The sequence below is a fragment of the Botryllus schlosseri genome, chromosome 9 (assembly GCF_051294905.1).
Source record: "Botryllus schlosseri isolate E-star chromosome 9, Bs_hap1, whole genome shotgun sequence".
In the NCBI taxonomy this organism is placed as follows: domain Eukaryota; kingdom Metazoa; phylum Chordata; class Ascidiacea; order Stolidobranchia; family Styelidae; genus Botryllus; species Botryllus schlosseri.
In genome coordinates, this window is record NC_137244.1 from 26,091,299 (window position 1) to 26,110,334 (window position 19,036).

At 39.7% G+C, this 19,036-nt stretch overlaps 1 protein-coding gene and 1 long non-coding RNA gene across 7 annotated transcripts in view; both read left to right on the forward strand.

The window, feature by feature from the left end:
- Positions 1–19,036, forward strand: part of LOC145445774 (uncharacterized) — a 56,186-nt gene that overhangs the window by 1,596 nt on the left and 35,554 nt on the right. For 5 of the 6 annotated variants that reach the window (XM_080323907.1, XM_080323912.1, XM_080323909.1 and 2 more), the window contains exon 2: positions 17,080–17,154. The exons of the other annotated variant lie outside the window; for it this stretch is intronic. In XM_080323907.1, the coding sequence (XP_080180033.1) occupies positions 17,080–17,154 (75 nt within the window). The remainder of the gene's footprint in view (positions 1–17,079; positions 17,155–19,036) is intronic. 6 annotated transcript variants of the gene reach the window in all.
- On the forward strand, positions 4–17,073 carry LOC145445804 (uncharacterized). Its single transcript, XR_013917117.1, has 3 exons — positions 4–6,933; positions 7,217–13,853; positions 14,429–17,073. It is a non-coding gene; the product is annotated as an uncharacterized LOC145445804 (long non-coding RNA).

Consider the following 19,036-nt stretch of genomic DNA (forward strand, 5'->3'; position numbering starts at 1 on the left):
AGTTTTTAAGACTGTCATTATGGTGCAATCGAACTATTGTTACATTTCCTACTTACGGGATCGAAATGGGGTGATTGCTGATGAAATTGAAATGAGTCTTGCCAGGGCTAAGCTGTACAGTGAATCTGATGTATGATCTGATCACTGATGATTATGATTATGGTGATGCGATCAAATGAACCGTGCCATTTGTTCGAGTTGACCGTATGTTTCGTAGTAGTATTCATGTTTATAATTAATAGGCCTATACGTTTCATTTAGTATAGGGATGTTCATTGAGAGACTAATACGCTTTTGTACTATCTTCTGTGATTGATGTGAACAGCAATTAGACGCATGTACAATTTTACATGTGTACAAAGTGCTGTATCTCACAGAAGCTACTTACTCATTTTTAATCAGACATGTCGTTATGTACGGCCAGGCATTTAGTTCATGCAAACATGAACTTTACTGAGCAACACACCAACCTGCACAGTACACATTTTACAAGTTGGCAGCGTTCTGCTTTGATTTATTCATTCTAGAACTCTCTACTGTAATCGACAGTTAGTTAATTCATCCTTCGATCGTAGTTTCATAATTCCTTACCAGGGACAGCCAAATAGAATAGAATAGAATAGATCGAATGGGGTGTGTTGTCGGACATTCAGCATTCATCGGAAACAGGGGGTTTCGTTAACATTTAGTATAAAACCGGTTCACGATCCTTATTCTGTGTTCTTAACCATAGTTTATTGTTTCAGCAAGTCTTTCATCTATAGTCGTGATTAGTGTGTAACTAGATCACTACGCACATCGACTCAACTTAGGACAACAGAGAGACGATTTTCTAGTGAGAATTTCCGCTTGTCTGCACTCGCTTGACACTTAAAATGAGTAAAGCTTCGGCATACACACCAAATTAACTTTTGGGGCATTAAATCGGGCCCAATTTTCCCATCGCAGCCTTTTTGTAAACTATTATTCCAAACAACAATATCCCTATCAGTGAATGAATTCAGCTTTTTGCTGCGTTACGTACTTACGGTATTTGAGGCTTGGCGACCTTTTATAACATTAAATAAAGAAACGCGTTATTGCGCTATGGGATATCTTTTGTGCAGGATGAACCTAACATACCCCAGTTATTTCCTCGAGCAATTACGGATAATAATGTTTATATGCGATCACACATTCTGGTATTGACAAATTCAGCTCTGTAATGAACAACAAGATATCTCCATTCTCGGTATATATCAGTGACCAATATTCTCGCTATAGATCAGTTCAGTTCAGTTCGGATCATTACCATTGGTTCGTATTACAGTAATTCAGCAATCGTGAAACTTATTTTAGTGTTAGATTGAGCTCAGTGGTAAGGAGTGAATAGCTACAGTGATCAACAAGCTTGAATATTTATCAATATTAGAACCCAACTGCCCCAGTAAAGATTGAACATTCGCGAGCGTTCTGATTGACAACGTTGTCTGTTTTTCCGACCTCGACACTTGACTGTGTATTATACGGTCGCTTGATGTGTCATTTCTTTTGTAGATCTCCGCATCATCCTCGTATTACTAATCGCGATGTGTCCTCGGCATATTTAAAGTGGATGATCCGCTAATAATAGCTTAGTGATAAACAGCAGACGATAACCATTACAATACAAGGGTTTTGACTCCCCGTAACCCCGATGTTGACACGTTTAAACGGCTCTCAGTTGGAAATGGATATTCACCCGCAATATATAGCTAGCCAGTAGCAACTATATTCAACTCCTACTGGTAGTTTAACGTTAAAGTTGCGACACGATAACCATAGCATTCCTCGCTGACCTGCTGTTGCAAATGCAGCTGTGTTTTGGATCATATATCCAATCTTTTTCATCTATAGTACTATCTGCCGACGTGAACCAGAATTATGTGTTTGAATTCAGCTGTACAGCTATTCCTTGGCGTGATCTCAGACTTGTCTATGGAAAACATAACTTTTTTTCTATTTACAATGACGCGGATCCCACAATTTCAAGGGTATTCTAGCGGGCTAGTACTGGCCTTCTTACGGTTTGTTATGGTTCTATGTTCAATTGTTCATCAGTGAGCTTCTTGGAGGTAGAGAACTTCAACTTGAATAGTATATTCATATTGGAATGAAACGGAATAATTTTTGCTGACACTCGTCTGGGGAAATCGTCAACAACTAGTAGAGAATTGAAAGACTACTGCGTATCAACAATCAACATTGCACGATTTCCTCAGCAATAGAATTTGTTCTGTTATCCGGAAGATAGATTTAATGTAATAATGCATATATAACTAATCGGTCTGGTGCACAAGGCTATTGCTGCCGAGCACCAAAAACTCAATACGAACAACAACATTGCATTACAGAGATATTTTCTACTGCGACTCATCATAAGATAGTTAGTTGTATTGCTTCACATGCTGAGAATTTCATGGATGACCTTCGTAAATTTCTGAAACTGTGGCAAGTAACGAGATGCGGTATTAGACCCTTGATTTTCATGAATTGAGATTTTTAATTATTATCTACAATCGACATACCTACTTGAGCTAGAGTGTGACTGGCAAGCGAAATTTTCTGAAGACACGCGGTTTATTGGCAGAGCCAACAAACAATCAGATCGTAAAGGTATCTTGCGGCGTGCAAATCACATAAAACCGTCATCTGTTTGAACGAAATGGAGTATATGTTTGAGTTTGGATTTTAGGGCTAGTTTACACGAGTGTCGTAGCGCGGAATATTATGAATCGCCGAACGGGCACGAATTTCTACTATTTGTCGGGCGATGTGCGGCTATGCAGCCGAGTTAGTTGAGACCGTCAATAATTTCCTAGGTATCGGTCTAGAAATCTAATGATCGGCTTGTACCAAGGATATACATTGTTCAATGTTCACGTAACGCAGTAAATTCTGACATATTCATGAGCAATAGAATCGAATAATCGGCTGTGTTAACGTTTCCCGTGTAGGTTTGTATAGGAAGTCGTTTTACCTGGTGGGGGTTAATGATAAACCAGACTCCCAACGCTACCAATAAAGCCAAGAAGGGTGGCACAGCTGAGTGATGCATCTTAAAACATCTGGTCAAACCTTTCAAAGCCTTTTCATAGCCGTGTTTGCTCGGGCTATGTGAGAAAGCACACAATCCTATGTTAAGTCAGTGGTGGACCCACAATTCCGTACACAGTACGTGTTCAGCAAACCTATTGATGTCGACGGCTCCTATACTGACTTGACAACCGAATAAAAGGAAACGCAATTCAATACTGCTGTAAAAGACCAGGGATCTACCAGCACTTGAAAATATTTCTCGCGAACCTGAGTAATGGCGTGGAAGATTAAAACTTTGATTATTGCGGGTCAGCTCAATGCTCGTATATCAACTCACTGAACGTATTGAAAGTGACATTATCATTGATATCACTGCTGGCAAAAGCACTGACCGACTGAATCCCCAATCATTTAACTCTAAACACGATTCAAGTGAGTTTACAAAGACTGTTCTACATATCTTCTGTGCCACTCGCAAAGCCTGTTTGGCACATAGTCGTATTAGTCTACGACAGACTTGGGCAACTTACAGCTTTTCTAAATTCGATGAGGATAAGAATTGTAGCCCCACAGCTCGTTTGTCAGATTAGACTAGAATTAGAATTATAGCTGCACAGTTTTTCCATACTAGATTAGAAGTTACTGAATTCGCAAAAAAAAAGACTTCATTCTCATAAATCTCTATACCAAGCTGGTCTCATTTCGCAATATACTGTTCTCATGTGGCAATCTCAGTAAATTAGAATTGGAATGAGAGCATAGAAACATGTCACGATTAGAATTAGATTACCGGGATTTCACTGCAATTAGTCTAATTAAACAACTAGAATTATCTAGTTTTCCAAGTTACGGATTCAATGACAATTCAGTCGCTAACGAGTCGAGCCAATTAGCGAAGGCGCGGTCTCGTACCGGAAACCAAAACCAAGATTACCTTCAAAGCGTCATCGCATTTCCGACATTTTTGATGTGTACGCTGCGATTTATGACACACTTCTGATGGGCTATTGCTGCTATTTTGTAGCGATGTTACGATTACTTACTGCCGAAGATACCGCCCGAAGCTACGACAAGTTATCGAGCGTTTTTAACAGAATAGATTATTTGTACATCGGCAGATAACCATCGCGGTATTCTCTTTACGTTGGCTATCGGATTTATTTCCTTGCGTATCAATGTCGACGCCGGGACCCAAGAATGAATGTATGAGCGTTTATTAAGGGCAAATTTTGATCGAAAACTGTAGTTACCAGGTATCTTGTATCTTCAGAACAGTGATTCTTAACCTTAATACACTGGATAACCCTTACCAACAAGCCTCGGCGAATCCCACTAGTAGAATGCTGGTGCAGAAGACGAACCGTGCATCGTGCATCAACACTTCAACAGCAGTGTTAAAAGAACAAAACCATCAAAACGTGGTTTTACGCAAAACGAAAAAGATGATGATGAGTATTTCCTGCAAATTAGCGTGATTTCTACTGTATGATTGGGGTGTGTTTCTTGACCTTCAGCGAACCCCTGAGACTAGCTCAGTGAACCCCGGCTAAGAACCACTGGTTCAAAATAATATCAGAATCGAACACTCTAAGTTTCAGACGGTTTTGAGGTTATTCACGTTCGGTGTCGCGCATTCGCAGCCGTTACGCTATGATACATTTCCATTCTCCTGCACACATGTGCTTCGTAATGTTATCGAGGGCAATACGGATCATCATAACGCACACCTTCTTCGACAGAGAATTGCGTGAGAAATCCAGTATTTCTCACTAGATTGCGTATCAATCAAACTGAAGTACAACTGACTTGATGAGCCTGTCGTGAATCGCCGTATTACTGCGAGTTACTCAGGAGAATTTACCAGCGCCAGTCAGATAGCTACGTTGTCAATACCAAATCACATTAATCACGGCAGCTGTAATGAAAAAATTCACGGGAAATGGAAATTTCCTGCACACATTTAACGTTCTGCGAATCTTATGATTCAATTTGAACATGTTTACCTCGGGGTCGAAGTACAGATCTGATGTTATATATACGTCACGCCAGTTCACCTACAATGCAGCTTGTCGATGCTTGGTTTTAGATCCATATCGGTATGCAGTTTGTCTTTCTTCGCACAGGAGCACCTCTTGTTTTAAGCCCTCGACCGCTTTGGTATTGTTGTGTAATTTTACTGATACTCGTTGTCCATGACCGACTGCCCACATACTCGCGGCACGTGCGAACGAGTATCGTATTTGTCTGTCACTCGGTATGTGCATTCCACAAATTTGTTAAACAACTGATTCATCAGACAACTAAAATCATTAGTGTTATTATTTCGGTGTGGGCGGCGATTATTACACAACATTATTAGACAACAAAAGAGTTTCACCTTCTCCAAATTAGATTATTATCAGAATTACACCTACACATTTTTTTACAAATCAGAATTGAATTGGAGTTATAGCTACATTTTTTTTTCAAAATTATATTACCATTGGAATTATTGAATTCGCAGAAACTTGAACATTGAATCAAATCGAGTTCGTTTCAAGCCCGAGTTCATTCTCATAAACATGAGGATGGAAAATGTCTGTGCACCGAGCTTGACTCGTTGCACACAATACAGTTCTTCTGCAGCATTTTCACGAAAACCAGAAATTAGATGATAATTAAAAATTTGGGCGTAGAAATACCTCACAAATTAACACTAGAATTAAAATTAGGACGAAGAAACATTTCATAAATTAGATTAGAATTAGATTACCGACATTTTCTCTAATTGATCTAAATAGACGACGAGAATTACCTAGCTGTCCAAGTCTGGACTATTGGGGTGACGCAAGGTTGTGTGGATGCATTGGTGCAATTTTTGTTACTGAATATTTGATTGCTTTTACGCTGAACTTGCAAACAGGCTGGCTCGCAACTGGTCGCTAAATGGTAGCCATTCGAAACTCGATGTTCAGCGTTCAATTGACGCTGCTGAACAATTAAATGTTTAGCGTACCCATAATTTCCTCTAAAGATCAAAGATCGCGCTCGGAGAATACAAATCATCGCTCTGTCTAGGCTAATGACGGCACGCTTTCTGTAAGAAATGGTTTCCTTTCAATTTAAGCTCCACTTAACAAGGTGAGATGTATGATTTCCGTGTTCGATTTAACCTGTTATTATCGCCGATTCGCGGACGGCGATTAACGAGGATCGAGTAGACGGGCTAGAAACTCTGCGTGCGTCGAAGAAAATGAATAATTGCTCACCGCAGTAAATGATTATCGCTTCGAAGTCCGCTTTCTCCTGTACGCCGACCACGATTGTGAATTGTGAATGAATTGCTTTGACTAGGAAATATCGACACGTCATTTAAGTTGACTTTTCAATTTCCTGATGTGACTGTCTGTGTTCGAGATACATTTGATGGGTAAATTACATTTTCCGAATGCGTACCTTTTCAGTGTTGAATCAGGACATTATCTGTCTCAGTATTAATACTTAGTATTATCATTGATTTGCAAAATCAACGTGCAGTGTTTTTATTCTCAATATGTTTGGGGAGGGAGGGAGCGAGGGAGCGAGGGAGCGAGGGAGCGTTTCCAATCATGAACTTTATGAATAGATTTCGATATGTTCGACCAGTGGAAACCTTCACCGATGCCTTGAACTTGCTCTCACCATTTTAAAACCAAGATTTAAATAACTAGCAAGGAACAAGAGTGCCGCAGTTATCTCAATAGCTCTGACTAGCCGTGCAACAAATACATTTCGCTTATTACTTTTGATAATACCACTGTACAGGATTTTGTTTTCAGTTATACCATATTACATTTGTGTGACTTGGAACTCTTTCATGGGAGCTATAACTGACCTAAGAAAAGGTCAAATAAACAGGTTAGGTTGGTTGGTTGGTTTGTGGTATTCATGGTGTTTGTCGACTACTATGGTCATTTACACCAGGCCGATATTACTTTTATTTTCCGCAACTGCCGACTTATAGCACGGCCCACCTCTACGCCTTTGTAAGACACCGCTGACGCGGATGATGTGGCGAGGAGGAGCCTAGGTAAACCTCCAACACTTAGGTATAGGAATTCGGAAGTCGACCTCGGTCGGACTCGATCCCGCACCCATTGGTGTTGCAGCCGCGGATTATACCACTGCGCTATCTCGCCAGGTTAGGTTATGGGAACCCTTTGTGATCTAGCTTCCATTGCACGTTTGTCGGTGCATTACAGGTATTTGAAGAGCTTCTTGAAGTTCAGAAGTTCAATATGCAATTGAATAGTACATACATATTGAAATGAACCCGAATATTCCCAGCTGACACTCGTCAGGGGTAATCGTCAGCAACTAGTAGAGAATTCGAAAGACCATTGCATATGAACACTGAACAGATGTGCAAGGACTTGTCTGAAGTCTGGTCCGTCTTCGTATGAACAGTGAACACACAACAGAAATACTCCAGCTGAGCCTTTGTCCATAAAATTGTCGATTACATTATTATTGACTCGAGACGATAAACATCAATGGTCCATCGTGTGCCCAATCTATGGGGAATGTGTAGGAACAGCGAATGGTTATATTGTATAGCAGTGGCGCTGTAGATTAACATGCGGACCGGTAAAATGCCAAAACCAATTTTGCGAACCGGTAAACCTTCAGTAATTAAAATTAACCCAAAATGTAGTTACGACAAATTTATACACAGCTCAAAAGTAAATGTTGGGAACTTCAAATTACTTAAAATCTGCTGCTGCTTTTTTGATATTACACGTGTTATACGTGATTCTATCGATTTTACTGTCGAGCCAAGCACCTGATAAACCACTTGATTTTGTTAGTTGCGTTTCTTTTGAAAGAAAAGCGAATTTACTGTTCGCGATAGTCTCTATTATCTCTGGTAAATGTCGATACGTAGGACTGTCTAAATTTACTGAATTTTTCTTAAAAATTCTTCTTAGCTTTGACTTGTCTCGAGCGAGTTGTAGGATACTTTTACGCTTACGACATTGTGACGTACGCTTAGTCTAAGTAGGCCGTGAACTGTAAATTGCGATACGATGCAGCTAATTACGTTCCTAGTCTCGAAATCGATTTAAAACTTGATGTTTTTCTCTCATTAATGCACGAGCATTATAAAATCGCAATCGATTTGGCGGGTCGGCAGCTGGCATAATGACAACCACGGGTATAGTGTACAGTTGTACACTGTACATTCAAGATACTGATGACGGAATTCGGATAATTTCATTGTTCAATGTTTACTTGTGGAATCACAACTGTCCCGGTAAGACACTTCCCTTGAACTTAACACTCGACAATGAATCATGGTGTTGTGGGTGCTATTTGCTGTTTGCGATTGTAATCGATAGTCAATCTATTCTGGGTGGTTCGAGTGTCGCTTCCCGTCCAAGAAATGCGAGAACATCGAAGTGCGATCAATGTAACTTAAGATTCTGTGGCGTCTATTCTGACGATTCCTGCTTATGTGATTCTAGACGGATCTGACCTTGGAACTGTCGAGTGGTTTGGTGTGCCTTTTGATTGACCCGGCATCAAATTCTACCTGTATGTCCGATCTCCAGGACGAACGCATCACTGATAAAAAAGATTATTTATCATTTACATCAATGCCGGAACTGCAGTTTCGTCCCCTCGTGAACCCCTTCGCTCCAAGGTATATCATAGGTAACCACTGTCTTTGAAAATACTGTTGGAGGAAAAGGACTTCAATAAATAATCTCCAATTATATTCAGATTAAAATAAACCGAATATTTTTGGCTGTCACGGCTAATACTCAGCAACTAGTAGAGATTTCAAATGAACATTGTATATCAACAGTCTTTTACGATCACTCCTCGCGAACATTCATCCAGAGTGGATATAAGTTGAATGTCAAGAAATGTAACCAGCATTTGATCGCTTAGAAAGCGTGGGTGGTCGTCTGCTCGCCCTCGTAAGAAGACTCCGTTGATTCGTTAATCTTGGTCAGCGTGAAATTTCAGTGGACTCCGTCGCAATGTGAATTGTGATATAAAGATTGGCGGTTGCTGCAGATGTATTCAATTTCAATTGACATGAGTTTGAGTACAAGATTCTTTACCGTATTCGTAATACAGTCAATGTTAGGCTATTTGTCGTCAGTCATTTACACCTATGATTTGATTGGTGTTTTGTCTTTTTCGCTTTGAGCCACAGCGCGTCCGCACAATCAATCATTATGCTGAATGCTGTGATCAGAATTGTAACAGATGCGCTATGCTTTGACCAAATAGACGGATCAGAAACACAGAATTCCCCATTTTCAGCAACTGACTCAATTATGGTAGGAGTAGGCCTACATTACGACACCAAGCAGTTGGATAGTCAACTAATATTCTGAAAGCCTCTAGCATTTCCGTTTTGACACTTTCTCTTGTTTTTGAAAGCAACCCTCAATTCTTGTTCTGTGCTGTTGCTATGTTTGGTGAGGTATAGCATCTCACGGCTTGGTTAATTGCTGCCAACCCAAGTGAACGGTTAAACTTATTTCTTCCATAGTTTGAATGCAATTATAACACAATCTATATAACCCGCATCAGCATAAAGCACAATTGAGCACCGGTAACGAAATATCGTCGACATGCTAATATCTACAGTCTACACTCTACACTATCTTTACAACTCACTTCAGATGAGCGAATCAAACCTACATTGTCTCAACTACTACATACCTAAAAAAAATCGATTCCTGTGTATTACATAATACCAGGCGTCCGGGTGCAAGAGAAGCATCACGAAGCAGAAGTCTATAGTTAGACGGTTCTGGCAGAATCTTCATAATCTACCTTTCCAGTTGCCAGAAAATCAGCGATATGCCAAATCCACGGATAATGTTTACGTGATCCATATTTTTGGCCTTCACGCTAAGTTTGGACTCGAATCCAGACCCTGTCCGCGTACGGTACCTGTGACTGGAAAAAGAAATATTATCATATTTATCATATGAAATGTCGGATTTGTGTCTGTCCTATCAGCATGCTGGATCGGCGATTGTGAGTCACATTACCGCAATGTTATCAATACATTGCATACTCCCTTATAGCATTCTATCCCGCGTTAACGTGAGCGAATATCAGTTCCATGGCCGCTGACTACCTATACCAGGCATCTCTCACCTGATGCGTAGGCAGTTAGTTACCGTATTTGATGTGATGGATTCATGCAGTTGGATTATTGTTGTATATTCAACTGGTATTTAACTGTCGGATTTCATCGCCTATAATCGTGCGTTGCTGGAACGGTTGGTTACGATCTTACGACCTATCGGGGTCATTGATCACGAATAAGACTTGCGCATTCGACTTGAGCAATATCTTCCCACGATACCATATTTGAGATGCGGATTATACATGACGATAAGGCCCCCGACACCTGGCGTAGTTTGATACGGAATGAAAGCGGTAAGCTTTGATTTTGTAATATCCATAGTAAATGTACGATTAAACTATGCAAGACGGAACTTGACATGTTGCTTTCAAATTTCGTTATCTTTCGAATATGCGGTCGTGTAATGAGTATGCAACAATGACGCATATATCTATCCATGATGTGCGCCGTTCATTTGCGGAAGATAAATCCGCCCGGGTCTCCCACCTATTTCGATATCAACACTATGGCACGTATGGCAAATCCATACAGCACACAGTGCAAACGCTTTGTAATTCCGAGCTTCTTTTGCAGACCTAATAGAATGAAATCGGGATGTAATCGGTTATAATAACATGTTATGGCTCGATTACAAGTGGGATAATTACTCTGCTGTTGATCATCAACATAAAGCAAACTACTCGATATTTAAATGCGCTAGTAGAACTACTCACATTTAAAAATTCGCAACTAGAACTCGAACTAACGATCTTTCCAAATACGCAACTAATTAACTTGAATACAACTAATTAGACTCTATTTTATGCTGAGTGCCTTTTTCGTGAATTTTCCCGAACTATTTTGCGTCCGTGGCACACAAGACCTTAACAGGTGATAAGTGCCACTGAACACTTTTAATAATAATAATTAGATTCAATTCCGAGGAAACTCATTAATTTACTGATACAATAGTGAATTGCAAATGAGCCAATATTACAGATAGAATCGCCATGTCAAAAGGGCAGGGTTTCTAGTTTGAAATGGGAGACGTTCCGACCCCAAAATACACCCCGGGCTACGCCACTGTCAGTAGTGACGATTCTGAGCTAGTGATGGCCGCAAGCAGACTTGGATAACTAGAAAATTTTCAGCTTTTCTGAATTAGATTAGAATTAAAATTAGAGCTCCACAGTTTTTTTCAAATTAGATTAGAATTAGAATTAGAGCTACTAAGCCTTTTCCAAATTAGATTAAAATTAGAATTAGAGCTACTACGCTTTTTCCAAATTAGATTAGAATTAGAACTACTTAGTTCGCAAAAACTTGGAAATTGAATGAAATTATATATGGGAAATGAATACAGCAAAATTCAGTTCATATCAAATCACAGGGCGTGGTGCAAAAGGCCGTCAGGCGATAAGCGCCACATATTTTTGTTTAATAAACAACAACAACAGTGCATTCCCATAACCATGAGAATGGTTAACTTCTGTATACCAAGCTTGGCTCAATTTTTACTATACTTTAATAATAAAATATTACTTCTTTATGGTAACCATGGGCATGGCCCATGTTAGTCAGAACGGCGATGTACTAACGTAAAGTTTTAAAAACTAGAATGTTGTTCGCAGACCACAAGCTACTCTGGCAGGCTATTATTCGTCATAATATCTACTATGACTGCACGGTTTAAGTAAGGCGATGGCGGCTTGGCACTGGATTTCCCTGCGCAAGAGGGATATTTTTATTACCTCACTGCAATAGTGCAATATGCCTCGGACAAAGAGGCTTTTCAGGAAAACAATAATTAGATTAGAACTAGAATTAGAGAATAAGGACATTTCACAAATTAGATTAGAATTAGAATTAGAGCATGGAAACATTTCACAAATTAGATTAGAATTAGATTACTGGCATTTCGCTCTAATTTAGTGAAATTAGACAACTAGAATTATCTAGTTGTCCAAGTCTGGCCGTAAGAACATCACGCAACAGAACATCGGTATCACGATTCACGCCAACACGTGTTTTCTAGTTGTTTGGCAACTCTGTTTCAAAAGTCTGAAACTATAGCTAGAACTACTCAGAAACAGTAGTTAGTTGACTTAGTTGACCGTTAACCAACTAGCACTAGTTTGAGGACTTGATGTCAGTTTGTAGAAGTCGGAATCCCGGGCGTTTTATTGATACCAATATTTTCGAAGTGCCATGATTGATTCTATATGATACGAAAGTCGTTGAATGACGATATAATGACGGTGAATAGGGTCATTACCATCCAATTACCTCACGTCATATTCGAGTACACTTCGAGGTTGGTGGCATTGAAATAACCGTACCTCAACCCGTTAACGGTAAAGCGTCGTTCGTATATTTCGGAGTCACGCAGATTGGGCGGATAAAGTACTGGCCACCGGTTCTATACCAATACCGAGAAAACCATTACCGAGAATGGACATTACCGAGAATGTCATTACCGAGAATGTCATTACCGAGAATGGACATTACCGAGAATGTCATTACCGAGAATGGACATTAGCGAGAATGGACATTACCGAGAATGGCCATTACCGAGAATGGTCATTACCGAGAATGGACATTACCGAGAATGGCCAATGTCAAGAATATAGCTTACTGGGACTGACGTTGCCGCGAAATTTGTACCTGAGCATCGATACCGAATGTGGCAACGCCATGATGCACTCACACGAACTGTGCATATGCATAACATACCTGCATTGCATATATTGCATTCTCGGTAATGTCCATTCTCGGTGGTGTCCATTCTCTGTAATGTCCATTCTCTGTGGTGTCCATTCTCGGTAATGTCCATTCTCGGTGGTGTTCATTCTCGGTAATGGCATTCTCGGTAAAGGTTTTCTCGGTATTGACCGGACACCCTGGCCAACGTATTCGCCGACTCTCTGTTGCGGACCCTAGAGAGAACGCGACTTAGTCTATGCTCATTGCTCAGACAGCGTGCCGTAGCGCACCATACAGAATTCAAAGTTAGTTAACCACACATTACGACGACATAGTTTGCTTCTCTCAACTCGTGCGTAGAATTGCTGAAATGATAAGAATTAGTGATTTACTTTTAATATGTGAACCGCTCTCACACGCTTTGGCATTTGTCACGCACTGACGCTCTATGTCATAGGGGTCGCCGACTCAAAGCTGGTCGCGGGTCACTATTAAAATACGTGTCGGCCGCGAGCCGCATGTATTCAATACCGAAATGAAATACGCCACACAGTCTACCCACTTTACATCAGTACAACGTTGTGCTCCCTACGCTGTTACCACGAAAGAAATATTTTTTTATCAAATAATTATAAATATAACAAAAATACAATGATCATCACTTTCATTCTATTTTGAACTATGATCTGCGCCATGGCCTAATACACTATCACTATCCAGAGAGCATATAACCAATAGAGCCTAGATAATACAACACAGGGAATAAATACAAAGCAATTGCTTAAGACACACGACTGACACGAGAAACTAATGATTGGCACTAATATCCAGTCCTATGCGAATACGATTCAAACATACCAATGTTATGTACGAATATATCAGTGTTGAATTTCCAATTGAAAGAAATCGATTCTGACTTCGATCATGAAGTTATACTTCATTTGTGAGACCATACTCTGTGTGCGCAAATCTCAATGTAGTTTACGAATTTAAGTGTCACTGTGATTGTGGCTACGTGGGAAGAACGTCAAAGCGCTTGCAGGAACGCATAAATCAGCATGTCCCTAGATTCATTAGAACACGCTCGATGAAAAGCTCACCCTTAACTCACCCGCTCAAGATTGATGCGGAACAATCAAAGGCCATAAATTCTGCAATTGGCAAACACTTGTTGGATAATCCCGCCTGTGCGAAAAATTATCGAGACGACAGATTTCGCATACTCGGAAAGGGTCGCTCACACTTTCATTTGTGCGCCTTGGAGTCGACTTTTATCAAAATACACCAGCCAAGGCTGTGTCAACAAAAAGAGTTCGTGTATCATCTAAAAATAGTACATTGAACGCTCTCGTATTCGACATTTCGTGCTGGTGACGTCATATTTTGTGTTACGATTGTTGATATACGCTGTTCTTTCGAATTCTCTACTAGTTTCTGACGATTACCCCTGACGAGTGTCAGCCGAAAATATTCGGGTTCATTTTAATATGAATATACTATTCAATTGTATATTGAAGTTCTGTACCTCAAAGAAGCTGTTCAAATCTCAATTAGTCGACTTATTTTTCAACGTCAACCTTGCATCTGCATACGTGAAGATTAGTACAAAGAACCCTTGTATGAGGTTTACCCCACGCCGTCTTATGCAGCAAAAAGATATTACAATCTAAGTTATTTTTATGTTTTGTTGCCATAATCGGATAATAAGGCTCTAAGTCAGCAAATCCAATATTTTTGCCTGCAAGACCCCGCTGAAGTACGATTGTCTTGAATTATCCCTAATGAAGAGTTTAAGCTACCTCAATTCAATTTTGCAAGGAGAAATGCCGGCCTTGGCTGCTTACAATCGTATCTGCGGCACGCATTTGTTGAGATTACAAAGAGACAGCAAATCCACTAGGAATCTCCCATATTGAAATAGACCAAGGAAACGTTTTGTCAATTTCCTTCTAATTGATAGGAGTTTCGAGTGCCTTCAAAGGGATATACTTCTGCCAATTACCGTTCATGACGACAGAGATACTTCGCCGATCGACAAGTGTGGTGCTGTTCTGTTCGTTTACAATAAGTTGACTTCAATGCAGATTGATCTTGATGAATATCTCGATTGACGGCAGAGGCTCTTTGTCAAGCTCAGCAACGCATCTGAGCCTGACCAAAGCTGTGCAATTTCGTCAAATTCAGTGACCGTCACGTCAGTATAAATAATGCGGGACGATCAAATATTTAACTCTTCTGCGACCACAAGGAATATGATGCCTGTTCAATGCCGCAGTAAAGATGATTTGGTATTTTTCCGACCACACCCTATATTTCATTGCACTTTGTAGCAATGCTTTGGATTGCACTTGTGATGTGTGCTGATCACGAAATGTACGTTTCGTATGATGCGATGCGGCCAATCGAGGTTTATAGCCTTCCACAGTAGAAGAATAGTATCGAAACTATAATTCTCGTTCATAAATTAACTCTTATGGAAGTAACGCCTAATTGCAGTACAGTAGCTGAAATATTCATCACTCGACCTCAATCACCAGAAGCAATACTGAAGTCATTGTGTCCACTGCCCAACCCTAGTATAGCTTACCGCGAGATTTCTTTACAATACAGAATACAGAAATTGTGCACGATTGCACATATTAAAAACAAATAGCTCCTAATCAATAACCGCAATCTGATAATGCATTCGGCTTAGTACCTCAATCGCCTAAGGCTGCGCTGCATTGCAAAATAGTAATAATTTCACAAAAGAATGTGATCCTACTCGCAACAAATAAAAATCCCGCTAAATGAGTTACAGAGAGTTACGCGGCTGTCACACCAATCGATATGCATCGTTCAAAGAGGTCGCCCCCATTTTTGATCATATATATTGTAGGCCGATTGTTTATGTATTTAAAGTGACGCGGCGAATTTAACGGTAAGACCCGCAGGGCCAGCTTGACATATCTACAACGAAAGAATGCCTGTAACGTTTCTGACTTTGTTCAATACGTACAACCTCGAAACATGGTCACGATGTCGCCTATCCCATGGTTGACGAAACCGATATTCTTGCAGGCGAATGATATTATATTTCTGCGATGACAATGTGCAACATTTGAGGCGTGCCAATGATGATTTCGTATCGATGATAAGATTTCATGGTTCGCCTCAAGCTTGGGAACCTGAATATTTCTTTATCATCGGTGTTGAATTGCTTTTTTCGCTTATTATTGAATAATATTACCGTAATAGAATCTACTCGCCGACATCTGACAGCGTATATCGTGTTTTTTTTTACCGCAGTGACATGTTCCGCTATTTTTCGTATTGAAAACTGATAACTTTGGTGTCGGTTAACATAACATGCTATAAATTGGTGTTTCGTGGAAACTGTATAAATGTGGCCGACCCTACGATTTGGTTCGGCAAGTATCGTAATGTCTGGGTACTAATTTAGAATCTACTAGAATTACTTACCGTGACTTCAATCTAAACCAGCTTTTGAAATCAAATGTGAAGCTGGTTCGCTATAACTTCGATTTTTAGCCGCTTTCATGCTCATAATCTCTTCAATAAACTTCAAAATTATACTGTTGTTACTGACACCGTGGCTTGTAATACTTGCCTGAGTATTTACTTCTAATACGAACCGATTTTAGATTACTTGGCGCTATGTTAAAGATCATTACACTGTTTCTGTCTGGGTGACTATGGGATTTTCTTTGAAACTTCCAAGATTACGATTCTGACACGAAATTGACTGTTTAAATCAACACGTCACAAGTTTTTATAACGTCCCGATCACTGGAGATGAAATTCATTCTGTCGCGTGATACGTATAAGCAAAGGAAACTACTTCATGTTTAATGTAATGAATATGGAATTCCTGTAGTATCGGGTCAACCAAGAAAAACGACTACAATGGCCAACTATCATGCATATATACAATTGTGTTCATTTCTCTGTCGTCAATTTAGAATGCTCTTGTGAGCAAATATTAAAATTGAGTTTTGATGTAATTTTTGATGTATTTTACGTCTTGCATCCTTAATAGGGCAGTCTAGTGGCAAGGAGAGTATAACTTCAGTACTACTAATACTCGATTCAAATTGGGGTGCTCGAATCATTGTGCCCAGCCCGAATCCTAAACTTTCACGCAATGAAATAAGCAATTTTTCGCTAGCAAACATGCTAACGCCGGATCACTTTTCCTGCTCTAGATCACAAGCAAGACATTACCCCTCGACCAGAGGGTATTCTCTCTTTAAACACTCGCGCTATTACGCTTCCAGCAGGTATTATGCAATGCACGCACTAGCACGAGCAATTCGCATGAATGCATGAACTTCGCATGGCCGCACTTGCTTTCTTTTCTGTAAGTCTTGAACTGCATGTAGCGTTTGTGCAAATTTTGAATGCGATGATATTGTGTTACGCATGTAATTGCTACGTTCATGTTCGTATCGTTACGAGAAATTGATAATGTAGTTCAAAGCAGAGTTTAAGAACTATAAAATATTGAAATTTTGCAAATTAGATTTGAATTAGAGTTACTGAATTCGAAAAAAAATAGAAATTGAATTATATTCCTAATAGGAAAGAAATAGAACAACAATCAAGTTCAGCTTACATTGAATAAGAGTTCATTCTCATAAGCTCGAGAATGGCAAATGTCTGTTCACTAAACTTTCTCAAATTAGATTCGATTTAGATTACCGGCATTTCGCTTAATTAGTCTGATTAAACAATTCTAATTATAATAGTTGCTATGTATGGTACGATGTATCTCGTTTTAGCCATTGTTGTTTGACCACGAAGTAACCTTGTATTAGAATCACGAAGTGTGAGTGAAATGTTTTGTGAATATGCACGTCGATTCATGCCTAATTGTTATAAGATGCACGGTATATCGGGCATCGTTGAGAGTGTGTTCCTGATAGCATGTTCGGTTCTGTTGCATTTGTTCGCTTCTTCGTGCGGGCCAATTTCAGGACATGCTGTGGCCTGATTTTGTCGCATTTCAACTGACAAAAAGAACATTGTGTATCAACAATCATATTCGGTGATAGGATGGTTGAGAAACAATGGTCTTTCCAATTCTATACCAGTTGTTGACGATTACCCTTGACGAGTGTCAGCCGAAAATATGCGGGTTTATTTCAATACGAATAGATTATTCGATTTCATGGTTTAATTCAGGCAGTTGATAGTCAACTGCGATTCCCCTCAATGCGTGTACGTTTCGATACCGGTATCTATTCTAAGCCTTGGCTTAGCCTAAGTCAAACAAACGTTGTATCAAGCAATGCTGTATCGTCCAACATAATTCTTTATAAGACCTGTAATAAGATGATGGTAGCTATTGCTATGTTTGTGTAAACTGCTTAAGTGATCATACACAGGCTTATGTCTTTAATGAGCATTCTTGTGCCGTATCACAGTATCGCCAATGCATGATCCAAAACCATCCCCACCGTTACACCACAAATCCTATAATAATCTTTCCGTGACCTGGTGAGTGTCAGAGCAACACGAATTTGTGTATTTTGCCTCTTGAGTTGATACTGGATCAGTGTCCGGGATATCGCAGCTGTGTTATGCTACCCAGATACCTCCAGTATGGAGCAATGGCTCAGATTATATACTTTGAGAATGGAAACCATAGCATGCTGCACTTCTTATATTTTTAAACAGTATGGATGTACAAAAGTAACTTTTGTTTAAATCTTTCTGGCTACTTAATAAAATTGTGAGGTTGGATTAAAACACGGAGCACATCTAATTAGGCTCGATTCCAACCTGTAGAAGCGTAATAATCAGAATAGAAACTTTTGGACTTGATAAAAAATGAAGAGCTTCTTGCAGGTACAGAACTTCAAATATACAGTGAATAATATGTTTGTATTTAAATAAACCCGAATATATTCGGATGACACTTGTCGGGGGTAATCGTCAGCAACTAGTAGACATTTGGAAAGAACATTGTGTATCAACACGTGTATCAAATAATAAGACGTCACCGGCATATTTTTTCAAATTTTACTGGCTAACTGGTGAAATTGTTGAGTTGTGTAAAAATCGATGCGCAACAAATGTGGCTCGATTTCAACCTGTGGAAGCGAAGTTATTGGAGCCGAAAGTTTTGTATTTGAAAAATATTAGTATTTACGGTCGGAA